Consider the following 14952-nt stretch of genomic DNA (forward strand, 5'->3'; position numbering starts at 1 on the left):
AAAGAAATTTCCAGCTTGAACCAAACTCATGGTGCAACATACGTGTTTTAGTGCCTCATCCTACAATCCTCATTAGTATCTTCCAAGCAAATACAATAACAAGCACAAAGGCAAAATATCTCCCTATATTAAACCATATTCTTGATGCTCCGCTGAACATTTTGTCTGTAATAGACTTGATTGTTGTTTCTGTAAGTAATGAATCAAGTCTCACATTGAATAGGTTTGTGTCATGCCCTGTAGCAGCATTATTGATTATGTTTATTATAGCCAGCTGCTCTGTAGGAAACATTATTTTTGTACGATACTTGGCTAATTCTTCCAGGCTGTATATTCCACTGGTCATTAGATTCTTCTGGTCTTTATAAACTCAATTCATGTGAGCATTGTTGGTGAGACTTGAAGGTTTCTTTTTTTCATGCAGTCCAATTTTAACTATGTACCATCAGTTCATCAGGTTATACTGAACAGGTTATACTCTGTGTGACAGCCAAGTATGTGTTGGTTCATAGAGTCTATTACATTTTGTTGGTGACTTTCATTGGGTGAAAGGTATTGTGGGATTCGGTGACAGAAGAGTGTGATGATTCCTTGCTGCCTGACATGATAAAAGAGAATGTAGTATGGTCTGTATCCAATGAAAGAGGGCTAGTCAATTGTTGGTTCCGAGGAAGGTCAGCTGTGACGGGAGAGTCTCCTGAGGGGCTGGTGGAGGAGGTGGTTGGAGGAGAATCACCTGTGACTGGAGGGTCTCCTGAGGTGCTGGTGGAGGAGGTGGTCGGGGGAAGGTCACCTGTGATGGGAAGGTCTCCGGAGGTCTGGTGGAGGAGGTGGTTGGAGGAAGGTCACATGTGACAGGAGTGTCTCCTGAGGTGCTGGTGGAGAAGGTGGTCGGAGGAAGGTCACCTGTGATGGGAGGGTCTTCTGAGGTGCTGGTAGAGGGGGTGGTCGGAGGAAGGTCACCTGTGACAGGAGGGTCTCCTGAGGTGCTGGTGGAGGAGGTGGTCGGAGGAAGGTCACCTGTGACAGGAGGGTCTCCTCAGGTGCTGGTAGAGGGGGTGGTCGGAGGAAGGTCACCTGTGACGGGAGGGTCTCCTGAGGTGCTGGTGGAGGGAGTGGTCAGAGGCAGGTTACCTGTGACGGGAGGGTCTCCTGAGGTGCTGGTAGAGGGGGTGGTCGGAGGAAGGTCACCTGTGATGGGAGGGTCTCCTGAGTTGCTGTTAGAGGGGGTGGTCGGAGGAAGGTCACCTGTGACGGGAGGGTCTCATGAGGTGCTGGTGGAGGAGGTGGTTGGAGGAAGGTCACCTGCGACAGGAGGGTCTCCTGAGGTGCTGGTGGAGGAGGTGGTTGGAGAAAGGTCACCTGAGATGGGAGACCCGTAAAGGTCTCGTCGAAGGGATAGTGACTGTGTTGATTGCACTATGGGACGGGGGTGAGTAGGAGGGGGTTGGGTGAGCGACCCCCTCAAGAGTTTAAAGGGGGAACTGGGATTGTCTCAATGGGTGGTGGTGGATGCGTTGTTGAAGGGCGATTGGGGATAGGAAAGGGAATTTGTTGTAGGGGGGTGATGTGGGTTCAGTTGAAGATGGTTGAGAAGGCACCACCTCTATGCTCATCTCCATCATAGTGTAGGGATGTGGCCCTCTCTGCACTCGCACAGTTCCTGCTGATTTCATTTCCTGAGAAAAAAAAATTATTACTTCAAAACTATTAGAAGATATCACTTACTACTCATATATACCAAATGATATGAACAATAATGATAAAAATTCATTTTCATGATGCATTGTTGGAGAGTTTTAGGCCCTGAAACATCAAAAAATAGGATTAAAAGCTGTTATTTTTACAATTTTACACTTTTAAGAGCGTATATATCGAAAACTGTTGAAGATATCACAAATCACCACAGAACAAATATTGTAGAGAATTCATCAAGCTTCATTTCTAAATAGTTAGTCATGTTGGTTTTTCTCAAGATTTGAGCGTGTAAGTAAGACATTGAAAATGCAACTTTTAAGCCACCCTCATCCCTTTAGCACAAGGGATAGGAATGGGGACTTCTGATATGTTTACCCCCTAACTGGTCTCAACAAAGCTGCAAAGTCAAAAATTGTGTTCAAAACAAAAGACAAATTGAAAAATTCAAAAGTACAATTACACAACAAATACAAATTCAATCATTTAAATTTTCATTCCAATGTCTTCATTCAAACAGTTACACACTTCATGTTCCTCTTCATTCCCGTCTTGTTCATTGAATAATATTTTTTGTACCACTCAAAATCAGGTTCATTCTGCCATGCATCCCCATATAACAGCTTCAAAAGTTTCTCAACATCTTTTTTCTTCTCAGCAGAAATGGGATGATTGAGTAGAAGAGATTCTAAAGCTACATTTTTGATATTTGACACTTTTATACTTTTTTCAGGAGTCCTTCTCCAGCTTGCTCACTTCCATCTTCAAATCTGTAGTTTCTGAAACCTTTGACCTTGACAGTTCTTGTTTCTGGTTGTTTCACAAGAAAAATTATCTTCAATTCTGATATGTATGAAAGGTTTTTAAAAAATACATTAAGTGATTTGGTATTCAAAAGTTCCCAATCAACACCCATAACTTTAAGAGTTCCAATGCTATTGTAAATTTGATAATATTGTTCCTTTGATATTATTGTATCACTTTTTTTAAGGATTTTCTCAACCCTACCAAACACACGATCGGCTGGCATAAAACTATGGCCTCTGACTGGAAAGAAGAGTTGAGTTTCTTGAATGTCAGCATTTGAAGAGTAGAGAAAATGCAAAAGCATTTGAAGGTTTATATTGTTTTTGTTTATAATGCATAGACAATAAAAATTTATCTGCCTTAGATAATATGCATCTTGAATGTTTGTTTTTGGCAACTGTTGGATTGGCTGTAGATCAAAACACAAACTGCACACAGATTCATCAGTTTTTTCTTTCATGTATGCATAAAACGAATTTGCCCCAAGTTTGTGAATCCTTTTTTCAGTCATAAGGTTTACACGTTCCTGGGATCCTGATGGGAATGTTTTCATTTTTTGGTCAAGAAGGGCACATGTGCTACAAACATCACTTGATGGCGATTTGAAGCCGATGTTGAATTCATTTACAAACACTCTCCTGAACATTGAAAAACGAACTCTGTACAAAACATCCTTTACCTGGTCACAATAGATTTGGTGAAGCTTTCTAATGTTTAATATTTACAGTTCAAATACAAACGTCTAGATTTTTTCTCCCATAGTGACTTTCTGATGCCTTCAAATTAGAAATGAAATCTATCACTTTGTTCTTTTTTCGATGCTGTGGCTGCTTTTCCTTGTGTTTAGTAAGTGTTGGTAACTCTGGATCACGTAAAAGACAATCACATGGTGGAAGAAGGAAGGAGAAAAAAAGAAGCTTTACTCAGCACCAACTGGGTGCAATGTTTACATCCCGTGCAAACATGCAACAAAAACGTTTTTATTCTGCGTTTTTAGTCATATCCTTGAGTTTTTTTCCAAATCTTTAATCTTTGATCTATATTCGTCCCTACTTTTCCTCAGCTTTTTCTTTCTGTTTTTTCTTTTCTCCTGTCTTTCTTCATTCAATGAATGCTCAAGCATCTCAATATTCGCAGACGAAGGAGAATCAGGAGGAGAATCAATGGATTGTTCAGTGGAATTTATTTTATTTTTTCTTTCCATATGTTTGTGGTACCTCTTCCTCCATTCTGCGCGCTGTTTTCTCTTCCCCCTTTCAGATAGGTCATTTATACTTTTAATCTTTTTGGAGGCTCTCCTAGCCTGACTACGAATTTTTTCTTTTTCTTTCATCATGGCATATTTTTCAGGGTCTTGCCGAATCCTTTCCCTTTCTTTCATTTTTCTCTCTGCGGCAGCTTTTCGTTGTTTTTCGATTGATGGATTGTTTTTTTTTTTGGTTTCCATTTTTTAGTTTTGTACTAGGCGGTGTCATCTTAATCCTTGATACCTAAAATGACCAATGTATTATTGTAAAAATAATTTAAATTAGTATTTTATGTGGTTAAGGAGATATTGCTGATAACTACTGCGTACCTCAAACAGAATATTTTTCGACAACAACAACTGCCTTTTAAATTATGTTTACAAATCAGCAACCGAATTAAAAAGAAATCATGCATTACATTGAATAAAAAACCTGATTATTGATAAACTATTAAAAATTGGGTTAGTACCATTATTAATTTATTTGCTTGTGAAAAATGGTGCATTAAGAGCATTCAAGCAACATTATCTCAAGCTAAGTCTTTAACAGTTTTTTCAGAGTCAAATTACTGTCTTTCGTATTATAAATAAATAAAACTGGTAATAAATGAAAACTATTGCATTATTATGTGTAGCAATACATATTGCATTATCAAAAAGATAATATTTTATTCAAATACTTATCCATTACAACAAACTCACAACCGTCACACTCAGAGTGTGACGGTCGTGAGTGTGACGGTCGTGAAGAACCTTAAGTATTTCAGCCCGCATGGCGGCGCTGAAACCTAACCTCAATGCACAAGCTGACTCAACGAATGTATACAGCTAAGCTCGTGCAACTGCCAAATATCATCCCTGTAAAAAGTATTTATAGTACTTAAAAATGTGTGATGGTCGTTAGTGACAAAAGATACGATCTCAATTACTTACATAAGCAGTGATCTTCTTTTCTGTATAGACTTGATACTTCACGAAAATAAAAACTCATGCCACTAAACTAGTCTTCATTGATCACTCTACTACAAAGTAGACGCCACTAACGCTCCCTAGCGGTAAATTATGGAAGTAGTTTGAAGAAGTGACGGTCGTGAGTCCAAACCGGGGGACATATTAAAAACATAACAATTAACGTAGTTTAGCCATATTACAATTTTAATAACAATACAGGATGAATATAAAGTAATCTTTAAGAACCACAGCACCTAGATGTTCTTGACTCAATTGATGACGTTGTCGAAGTACATTCGCTAAATTATTTAAATCGGAAACATCATCACTATTCCATGTCGTTTCTTTTACATTGAAGAACAAACATGACCAACAAAAAAGTTTATTTAGCTTAGGGCAACCGGTAAGCCATGGTATTTCAGAATATTTGTTTCTATTTAATTAAAGAGTAATAGTTTTATTATTTTGTTTCTTTACTTGGGTCAGATCAGGTAAATCCGGTGTAGGTCTATCTTGTGATATCAAGTTATGTTTCCCGACAAAAGAAAGTCGACTGAATGGTTCATTGAGAAGTTTTTCTATTGTGCATTGAGTACTATTTCTATTACACTCTGAATTCATGATGGATTCATATTCATAACATTATTTTCTATTTCTATTAATTACTTCTATTATCATCAATACACTGCATATGTCATAATACACTACACAAAAAACTCACAGAAAATGTTAGCGGTTAGCCATAAAAGATTCCTTGTGTATGTTCATTGTTTGTCAGGCCCCACAACTCCCATGCTTAACGCCAAATTGTGAATTTCCTTCCAGGAATCAATCTGTTGGGACTTACAAACTTCATTGGAGGATTTGCCGAAAAGAATTGCTTTCTTCTCTCTTATTTGTTGAAGGTTAGCGGTTCTCTAATGTTAGCGGTTAGCCATAAAACATCCCTTGTGTATGTCCACTGTTTGTCAGGCCCCACAACTCCCATGCTTAACACCAAATTGTGAATTTCTTTCCAGGAATCAATCTTTTGGGACTTACAAACTTCATTGGAGAATTTGCCAAAAAGAATTGCTTTCTTCTCTCTTATTTGTTGAAAGACAAGTATTTTATTGGAAGCAAAAACTGATTTCGACATGGTAATTAAGTGATGATTATCTTAGACTGACTATCCTAAACTTATAAACTTATGTATGTCTTTAAACTCTAAAACTACAGTCTATTCTATGTCTAATTTCAAACTATCTAATACTCAATAAAAATTGAATTTAAAAACTAACACTTGATAAAAAACAGCTTGATTCTACTACCCTTCTGAAACAAAATCCAAAATGGCTAGACAGAGAAACAGTGCTAAAATGCAAGGCTTGGGGATGAAAACGGAAGTTCTCTTGTGTTCTTGGAGCAATGATAGTGGCAGTGGCTGTTGGGGGTTGCCAAAGCGATGGTAACACAAAAATGAGGGAAGTTTGAAAATCTTATACTGAATGAGAAAGAATAGGAATAGCTTATAGCCTACTTGGACTTCTAAAAAAAATTAAAAGCTGTTGGGTTACCTATGTGTAGGTAGCCTTATTGCTTTTTTGAAATATTTCATTTTGACAAAAATATAATTACATGAGCTATAATACATATTCAAAATATTGTAGAGAGATGAATATAAGTCTATATGAATAAGCTTGCTGACCTTTACTTTATGTTGTCGCATGAAAAGATTTTATATAGCCTACAGGCCTAATTCAAGGTATTGCTAAGTCATATTATATATAGCATTTACCTATTATAAATTAACTTTATGACAACCTACAATAATATGCAGTAACGGTAGCGTACTGTACTTGAATTTATTATTCAATAATATGGTCATATACCTACAATCATAATTTTTTCTTCTCAAAACTGACTTGAAACTATATGAACATGGATAAATACCGACAAGAATATTTATTATTCTTGAAACTAGGTAACTTTTATTTCCTCCAGCCTATACTTTGTAGGTACAGAGTATAAAAGTTTTATTTTACATCCCCAAAAAAACTACGAGTAACCTTTCCAAAAGATAAAAATAGTAAATTATCATGAAAATAGGTTATGTTTACTATTTTCAGAACACTGACGGAACACTTGTAGCATTTTGTAAAATTGTAAACTTGTATATCATAATTTTTTGTGAAACGTGAGTACTTGTCAACTTGTAACTGCAAGTACTTGTCCGTAACCATGGTTGGTAACAATGCTTGTAGCTTTGAGAAATAGGCCCCAGATATCAGACAGTTGGTTGCCTGAACTGGTTGGCGGTAACAAAAACTATCATTCAATCTGTTTGTAGCCTTGCAGAGCTAAAAAACTATTCAATATATTTGTGTTTTTTGCAGACCCTAACAGAGCGCAGGTTTTACTAGTGAAATTATTAAAAAATATATTAGATCTATAGTATTAATTACTAGAGGAATTTCTTTGCGAGTTGTACGTGATTTCAGTAAAGAAGTCCACGTGCTAAAAACTGAATGGTTACTGTTGCAGACAGGCTCAATTTTATCTTTCAATTCTAATTGATTAGATAATAATATTGATTCCTCATTCTTTCATCATTTGAATTCGAAAAGAATGGCACGAAAGTCAATGACTCTTGTGAAATGGAAACCATTAGGCCTAATATGCTTCATGAATCCTATTAAGTTATATTAAGCAAGCGATTTATGTATATCTGTTTATATTTTTAAATCTGGTTATTTATTTTCTCGAAATCGGCTCTAACGATTTTCACGAAATTTGGAACACAGTAGGTCTATGATATAAAAATTAGATTGCACTAGGTCTCATCCCTGGAAAAACTCGCTGAAGGACATGAAAAGGATAATTCGTCCTTGGAAAAACAGATGATAATTTCGTCGTCTGTCGATAACAGAAGATGCGTGTGCCTGGGTGGGAGATCAGCTGTGTAATCAATTAGCTCACCGTATCTCGCGAGAAATTTAGAAATTTTAATTGACTCGATCAAAATGATCTGATTTGTTGACATGAGATGGTATATCATAATATTCAAAGTTAATCTTTATATTTTTACAGTTCTAAGTGATTAGTGAGTGTTATTTTGTTATTCAATTTGGTTTGTAAACAATCTAAATTAGAACTTTTATGTTTTCAAATATTTGGACTGAAAATTTGACCTGAATTCAAGTGTATACATGACCTACTTTTTGGAATATTTATAGTGTATAAATCAAAATTCGGGGAAGAAACAGTTTTGGGCTGTGCCTTTTAGTCATTTCCCAATCATTTTAAAGAATTGAGTTCTGTTTATCAATAAATAAATAACGAGCGAAGCTCAGTGCCCCGATATTAAATCTAATCCACCTAGACCTACACAATGTAGGCTCAGTTGCATTGTATTTTATTTGAGTTGTGCAATTAATCAATAGTTTTGAGAATTTAATGTTGTCTGTAGTCTGTATTAATTATATCTAGTCTATTTCAGGAAACTTCTTGTGATATTGACAATACTCTGATGATTTTGAACATTAATGATAAGAACTTTTTCTAGTACTAGTATGTTCCCATTACATACTTGACGTAGATTGAATTAAAAACCCATTCTTGATTGTTCTCTCTGTTATATCTATTATTTTTATGGTGGTTTCAAGTGATTTTTCTTGTAATTATGATGCAATTATAAAGCGATTTGTATGGTTTCATAATTGGAAATTGATTAATCTGATAAATTCATAATTTTAGTAGATACATTTTTCATACTCAAAATTGTGTGGGAATTGAGTTATCATTTTTGCATAACCTCTAGACTGTATATTCTAAATAATTAAGGTTAAAACCAGTTTTCGGCGAATGCCTCTGTTTTTACATGAATTGTGAATAAATATGAAAATTTATATTCTTAATTTCATAAAATTCGTTTGTATAATTTTCATAATACTTATTGTAAATAATGTTAATATAAGCAGATTTGGGCGAATATCTGTTGCGATTTTTCAAGTCTAATTGTGCATAGTTTAATAAATTAATATTTTTGTATACTGTTTTACGTTTTTTACTATCATAAATTGAATTGTGTTGGATGTAAGCTTACCTGATTCTATTCTTGTTTATACGAAAGTGTATTTTGCCAAGTACAATAATTTATCAAATAAGTAAGGTATTCCATAGACTGAGCATTCTCATAGAACATGTGACATATATTCCATGGACTTCAATTCTAAAATTTGTGAGGTAAATATTTATTTTGGTAGCAAGTATTGAATATGAATTAGAATTCATATTTTCTCTCACAGTCTGCAATTGAAGTAGAATTGGAATAATTACAAGTCCATTTAGCCTATTCTCTGAAGTGAATAAATTAATATTATACTCATTCGGGAGAATCTCATGTCCATAGTTCAAAGTAAATGAGTGCAGGGCAGGAATCCAATCTCAGATTAGGTGATTGAGTTTGCGTTCCGGAATCAGCTGATAATCAGCCAATCGGAGAGCTTTCTGCCCTGCTGACTCGTCTGAATACGCCTTAAAAAACGGTTAGTGTGGCGTGGCCTTATTCTGTGCCACTATGCATAGACATAGAATAATTTGATCTACCAACTGAGTTGTATCCAGCGATTTGAGTCAACCAGCCAACCGCGTAGTGTTGTGTTCTATAGATTATGAAGTTCAACTATATTACAGTATTTGATCATCAGTTTGAGAGTCGCAAAAGAATTAAGCTAGTTGCATACACATCGATTTTTGGACGTACGATTGTTTGCCGTCCCTATAAATTCCATTTGATTAAATAGATGATGTCAAACAGGTGATGTTCCGTTTAATATGATAGAATTCATAAGGATGGCAAAAATCAATGTGTGTGTGACTGGTTTCAGGTGTCAATTATTAGTTTTTATCATGCCATAATTGTTTCTGAAGGAGATAGAAGATTTATTACAATAGTAATTATTGAACGAAAACCAAAATAAAATTTCTCATCTTCACACTGATGATGACACCATTGTTGTTGAAAACATGTATGTAATTTTGCAATAAATTTATGATCTTTCCAGTCAACATCCCAGTGTTTTTATCTAAATTAAAATGATGTCAACCTCAACCCCTTTTTTTAATTTTCGTTTAATAGTTATTAAATACAATAATAATTGTATTGATCTGGCTCCGCAACGATACGAGATCGGTTTTCAACAGTGTAGAAATATAATTAATCAACTGAATATTCATTAAATTAACAAATTTATTATTATTGATTATTTTTTACTAGAATGAACAGTTGATATAACATTGAATATACTGTACCGATATCAGCTATCTTCTATAGAAGACAGTGGCTAGGCAGAGAATCGGCAACGCTGCTCTCTTATATTTTTCAACTGCAATTATAACGTGGATTCCACTATAGAGCCTTATGAAACTGTAAATATGAATATACCGGGAACATTCGGGCCTACCCTCAAGAATATCGAAATTGAGTAAGAAAGTTGTTTAGTAACAAGTTAGGCTAGGGCCACACGAGCGCACAAAGTGCGTCCGTTGCAACTTACTTTTTGAGGTCCGTTGTAGAAATACATAGAAGTGAATTGGTGACAACACACGAGGTACGTGCGTACCAAGTAACGGAAGTCGTAACGGACGGTGATTTTTGAACTGCACAGAAATGCTACAACGCACGTCGAAACATGCAAAAGTTATTGCTTTGTCTGGTTCAATTGCGTAAAGCCAACTGACGTTGACGCACCAAACTCAACGCTCGTGTGGTGTCATTGGAGACGGCCGTCAAAAGTAAGATGCAACGGACGCACTATGTGCGCTCGTGTGGCCCTAGCCTAATACTACATGTTTATATGAGCACAAAAATACATAACCTTGTATTCAACACCTACATGACGTTTTATCATAAACATATTCTTTTATGATAAGGCCAGACGGAGCTACAATTCTCACATAAATTCTCAAACTGAGTTATCATAGACACTATTCAAATGAATGCTACGATGACCTGACTTGAATTTGTTATACTGATTGGTACGACTTAGCCCCTTTATAATACCCAATGTAAATTGATCAGTTGCGACCTGAAAACTCTGACACCAGACCTGAGCCAGCCAGGTCACACGATATTATTATTATTTTTAATACCCAATGTACCTGGAATACATTTAAATACCTAGTATTCTAGGTAACTTGATAATACCTATTGACTGGCAAAACATGACCGATATCAGTACAGTTAATTATTGAGTGAAACAGTGAACTTTTTTCAAGTAGGTACTTTAATATTAATGTATCAAAGTTTGGATTCTAGTGGGACATAAAATAGTGTGCCTTGTTTACAGTATGATGTTCTACTAGTGTTTACTATAGGCCTACTATTGAAGTAATTGAAAGTCTCATTGATAAGTACATGTTTATTTCTATAGTACATGAGTGTCTGTCTACTCAACATGTAAAACATACAAATAACATCAACAACATCGATAACAAGAACAGTACGTTTATACAGTGAAACAACAATATCACAGTTTATATCTCGCTTAGCAATTTTATTTCCAAATTTCCTTTGCGTGAGCATTACTAGACACTTTTATGAATGCTGAGTATAAACTGAATTATGAACACTTTTATACATACAGTTTAGTGCTATTTTGAATTTTAGTAGACTTAACTTACTTTTACATGTTTACGTTATGTAATAGGTCTATATAAACTATTCTAGGTGTAGGCTATATCTCTTGATTAGTGATTCTCAAACATTGCCCACCCTTTGAAGCCTAAAATCTTATCTGCCACCCTACTTGGCAGGGATCTAGAATGTCGGACTGGTGGAAACACTCATTCTTATTCCAATTCTACCTTATTAGAAGACATCAAAAACCATGATGTGCTTCATATTAAGGGCCGGTTTCCGAGCTCGGGATTTAGGTAACTTCTTGACTTTAAACAGTTGGAGTCAGAAAATTGGTTTTCCAAAACGGGGCGTAGTCGCAGCAAAATAAATCTTTATTCTTCTCATTTCTATAATTGGGAACGTTTTTCCTTGACGAAATGAAATATTCCTGAATAATTCAAAATAGCTGAAACTTTACACTATTTTCTCTTTATTTTTCTTGTGTTCAATTTTCTAGTTTTTTTTCGAAATTTAGTTTAAACGTGGACTGCGACTACGCCCCGTTTTGGAAAGTCAATTCTCTGACTCCAGCTGTTCAAAGTCAAGAACTTAGCTAAATCCCGAGCCCGGAAACCGGCCCTAAATCATCCTCTTCAGATTCCTCTATCATTGATCACTTATACTTGGGGCATCATGTATAGGTAAGCTATTGATCGTTCAATAAATGCGTGTGACAATAATGATTTATAATGGTATTATCATGAGCCTGTAAAATACGTCAATTTAACATTATTTTCAATCAATTTTCCTTGATAATTCTTGAATCAGGAGGGCGCAGGCGCACTCCCATTTTGAAAACATTTGACTTGAATAGTTTATGATTAAATGCAATTTATTCACAGTTGAAGTGATCATTATTATATTTACATTGTCATAATAAATTTTCTCTTTAAAATCTACTAGGTAGTGCATTCATGATTTCATGACATCTGAAGGTGCGTACAGACTTATGCACCACGAACACGAGCATTAGACTTTTTATCAGCTTATGCTTATTATACCTGTATCTTACTGTTTTTGTACAAACACAGTTATAATATGCTACGCTGATGAAAATCAAGATGCGCTTGTTTGTGACGCTTAGGTCTGTAGGCACTGTAAGAATCTAAGACATTTCTTCATGGAATTATTTAAGCTCACATTAGCCTTATTATTTGGACAAAAGTAATTTTCATTAATTGTATAAGTTAAAAAATAAAATTTATTGCCATTCTATTTCTTCTAAAATTGAACAATATTTTTTTGACTTGATAATGGCATTATCTAGCCGAAAACATGTCGTGTTTGAACAATTTTAAAAGGGTACTTGGATTTCTAATTTCTATTTATTTTTAAGAGTAGGCCAAGAGAAAAAAAGACAAAATCTATTCCTATGTATCAAGTACCGTACTGCATAATATGGAGCTACATTGATCAGAGAAATAACTCAATTTTATTAGATCAACCTAGAGTTAGTGATTCTATTGGTAAGCTCCTCTTCCTGGCTAAATAGATGAGACTTGAAAAGGCTTGATTTGTCGAAGTGGGTTTTTGGAATTGACTTTAATAAATTGAAGAAATTCATAATTTACCGAAAAAAATAGTACGGCACCTACTTTTTTTTATTCTAATGTTTTTGTGTTGACTGGTTCTAAAGAGTAGGCCTACGACTCATCTTCCAAATTCTCCATCGGAATACTTCAGCTACTGACTTGAATTCCAGAAACATATTCTATCATAATATTATTTGAAAAGTACAAAAATTATCCTACACTCTACTTGTTCCATCATGATTGATTCAATCTCTACAACTGCTCTAATATCAGTTGAAATACTCCAGACTTCTAAACTATCATTGAGTAACTTGTACAACTCTATCTTCACATGTTAGCTTACCAGGCTAACATGTAAACCAGGCAATCTAAATCTTTTCAACTCTTCTACTCACAACATTGCAGCGTAGACTGCTCTATTGCCTTTTCAAATTGATTGCTCATTGATGTGACCGTTAACCTCACTCACCCTTCTCCTCATAGTCCAAGACAACCTCTGTTGAACAAGTGGGTGCCTTGTCAGCAGGTATCAAGCATTCTGGAACATCAATTGTATGGCTCTCACATTGCTCTGCAGTGCTATTGGAGGCCACTGGGAGAGACCTTCTACTGTAATGATCATCTGGTGAGAGGAGGAATGGTGTATGCTCAGCAGACACACTGCCTCCAATATTCACATTGTAGTCTGCATGCTCATAGGACTCCGGCAATGACTTCCCGGATGTCGAAGATACCTGAGGCTCAAGATGAGCTCTTCTGTTTGGTACTCGTAGTGAATGAGACGATTCTCTCCGACAAGAGTCTGATTGGTTCGATCCTCTCCTTTTTCTATCATCCACAGTATTTGATCTCGAATATCGTTTCCTTCTCCTTGTTCCAGAGCTGCGTCTCGATGGCAGAGACTCATTTGTGTTAGATCTAGATCTTGGATTTGGCTGTTCTTCGGTTGTATTTGCTCTGAGAGCATGATAACTGCTCTTTGTCATTGACTCTCGTCGACTGTGTGGTGTTGATCGTGAGTAGTAGGGCCGGATCTCATCGAAGCCTTTGTAGCAGGATCCAGGCAAACGAGGACTACATGAATGGGTATCCCTACGGTCAATAGATATCTCTTCTTCAGCATTTTCAACTTGCTGTTGTCTGGTGAATACATGTCTTTTAGCAGTGTCGGACCTTCTGGTTCTATCTTTCACTCTTAGAGTTACTGGGCAGTCGTTTGGTAGATGCAGATCCATCGCCATGGATGCTTGAGAACCACGAGCTGTGCAAGCATTCGTTCCCAGCTCCAAATCTAAAGAGTCTTTACTCTCACCACTCCCTTTCCGGTTATCATTCTCAGGGAGCTGTTGTGGTCTTGGAGTAGGAAAGTATATACTATAGTCTGGGTTATCCATGGAGAGTGCTTGTCTTTTGAGAAGAGCATGGGGACTCAGAAGTGAGCACCCTCCACCATCAGGGTGTAATGAGTTTCTAGTCTTCTTCTGTTTTATTTTTGGAGAGACATACAACTTTCCCAAGTGAGGCGATAACGCCGGTTGGGGTTTATTGTTCTCGGCTAAGTTTGGAGCTGATGGACTTTTGCTGAGAGGTGATTGTGGTCCCAACGTTTGCCGGTCTATTTCCGCCTGTTGGAGAGTCCTGGAGAATTGTATGAAAGCTGCTGTCATGGCTCTCCTGCTGAGAGCATCTGTGGCCATGGGCGAGCCTGAGCCAACGCGGAACACTGAAGCCGTCTCCCATTGGCGCCCCTGTGAGGCCGGCCCTCCTGGCCCTGGACCCGTGCTGCGTCGGCCGACGTCAGAGCGCAGAGATGAGTGCAACTTACTGGTGGCGCCTGGACTTGGCTTTGGCAAACGGTGTGGATGCAGTGACGAGTACTTGGGTCTTGTTGGAACTATTTTTGCAGCACTATCTCTTGCTTCGAATGTCATCACACAGGCAGCTACCACTATGAATCCTGTAATCAAATATATTCATTGAACAATTTATATTAGGCCTACTTCTCATTTGCAATGAGTAACTCAAACTTAATTTTTACTATGTGGCACAGAAATTCAGAA

General features: G+C 36.5%; 3 protein-coding genes across 2 annotated transcripts in view; 2 read left to right on the forward strand and 1 right to left on the reverse strand.

Annotated features, from left to right (window-relative positions):
* The window catches only part of LOC111055765 (tRNA dimethylallyltransferase), a 114103-nt gene extending 104355 nt beyond the window's left edge, over positions 1-9748 (forward strand). The window contains exon 4 of the mRNA XM_039428810.1: positions 5719-9748. The gene's annotated coding sequence lies outside the window, so the exon portion shown is untranslated. The remainder of the gene's footprint in view (positions 1-5718) is intronic.
* The window catches only part of LOC120351432 (tRNA dimethylallyltransferase-like), a 91872-nt gene that overhangs the window by 62095 nt on the left and 14825 nt on the right, over positions 1-14952 (forward strand).
* Positions 11083-14952, reverse strand: part of LOC111055766 — a 37391-nt gene continuing 33521 nt past the window's right edge. The window contains exon 5 of the mRNA XM_022343044.2: positions 11083-14849. Within this exon, the coding sequence (XP_022198736.2) occupies positions 13354-14849 (1496 nt within the window). The 3' untranslated portion in view covers positions 11083-13353. The remainder of the gene's footprint in view (positions 14850-14952) is intronic.

This window comes from Nilaparvata lugens, chromosome 5 (genome assembly GCF_014356525.2).
Source record: "Nilaparvata lugens isolate BPH chromosome 5, ASM1435652v1, whole genome shotgun sequence".
Classification (NCBI taxonomy): domain Eukaryota; kingdom Metazoa; phylum Arthropoda; class Insecta; order Hemiptera; family Delphacidae; genus Nilaparvata; species Nilaparvata lugens.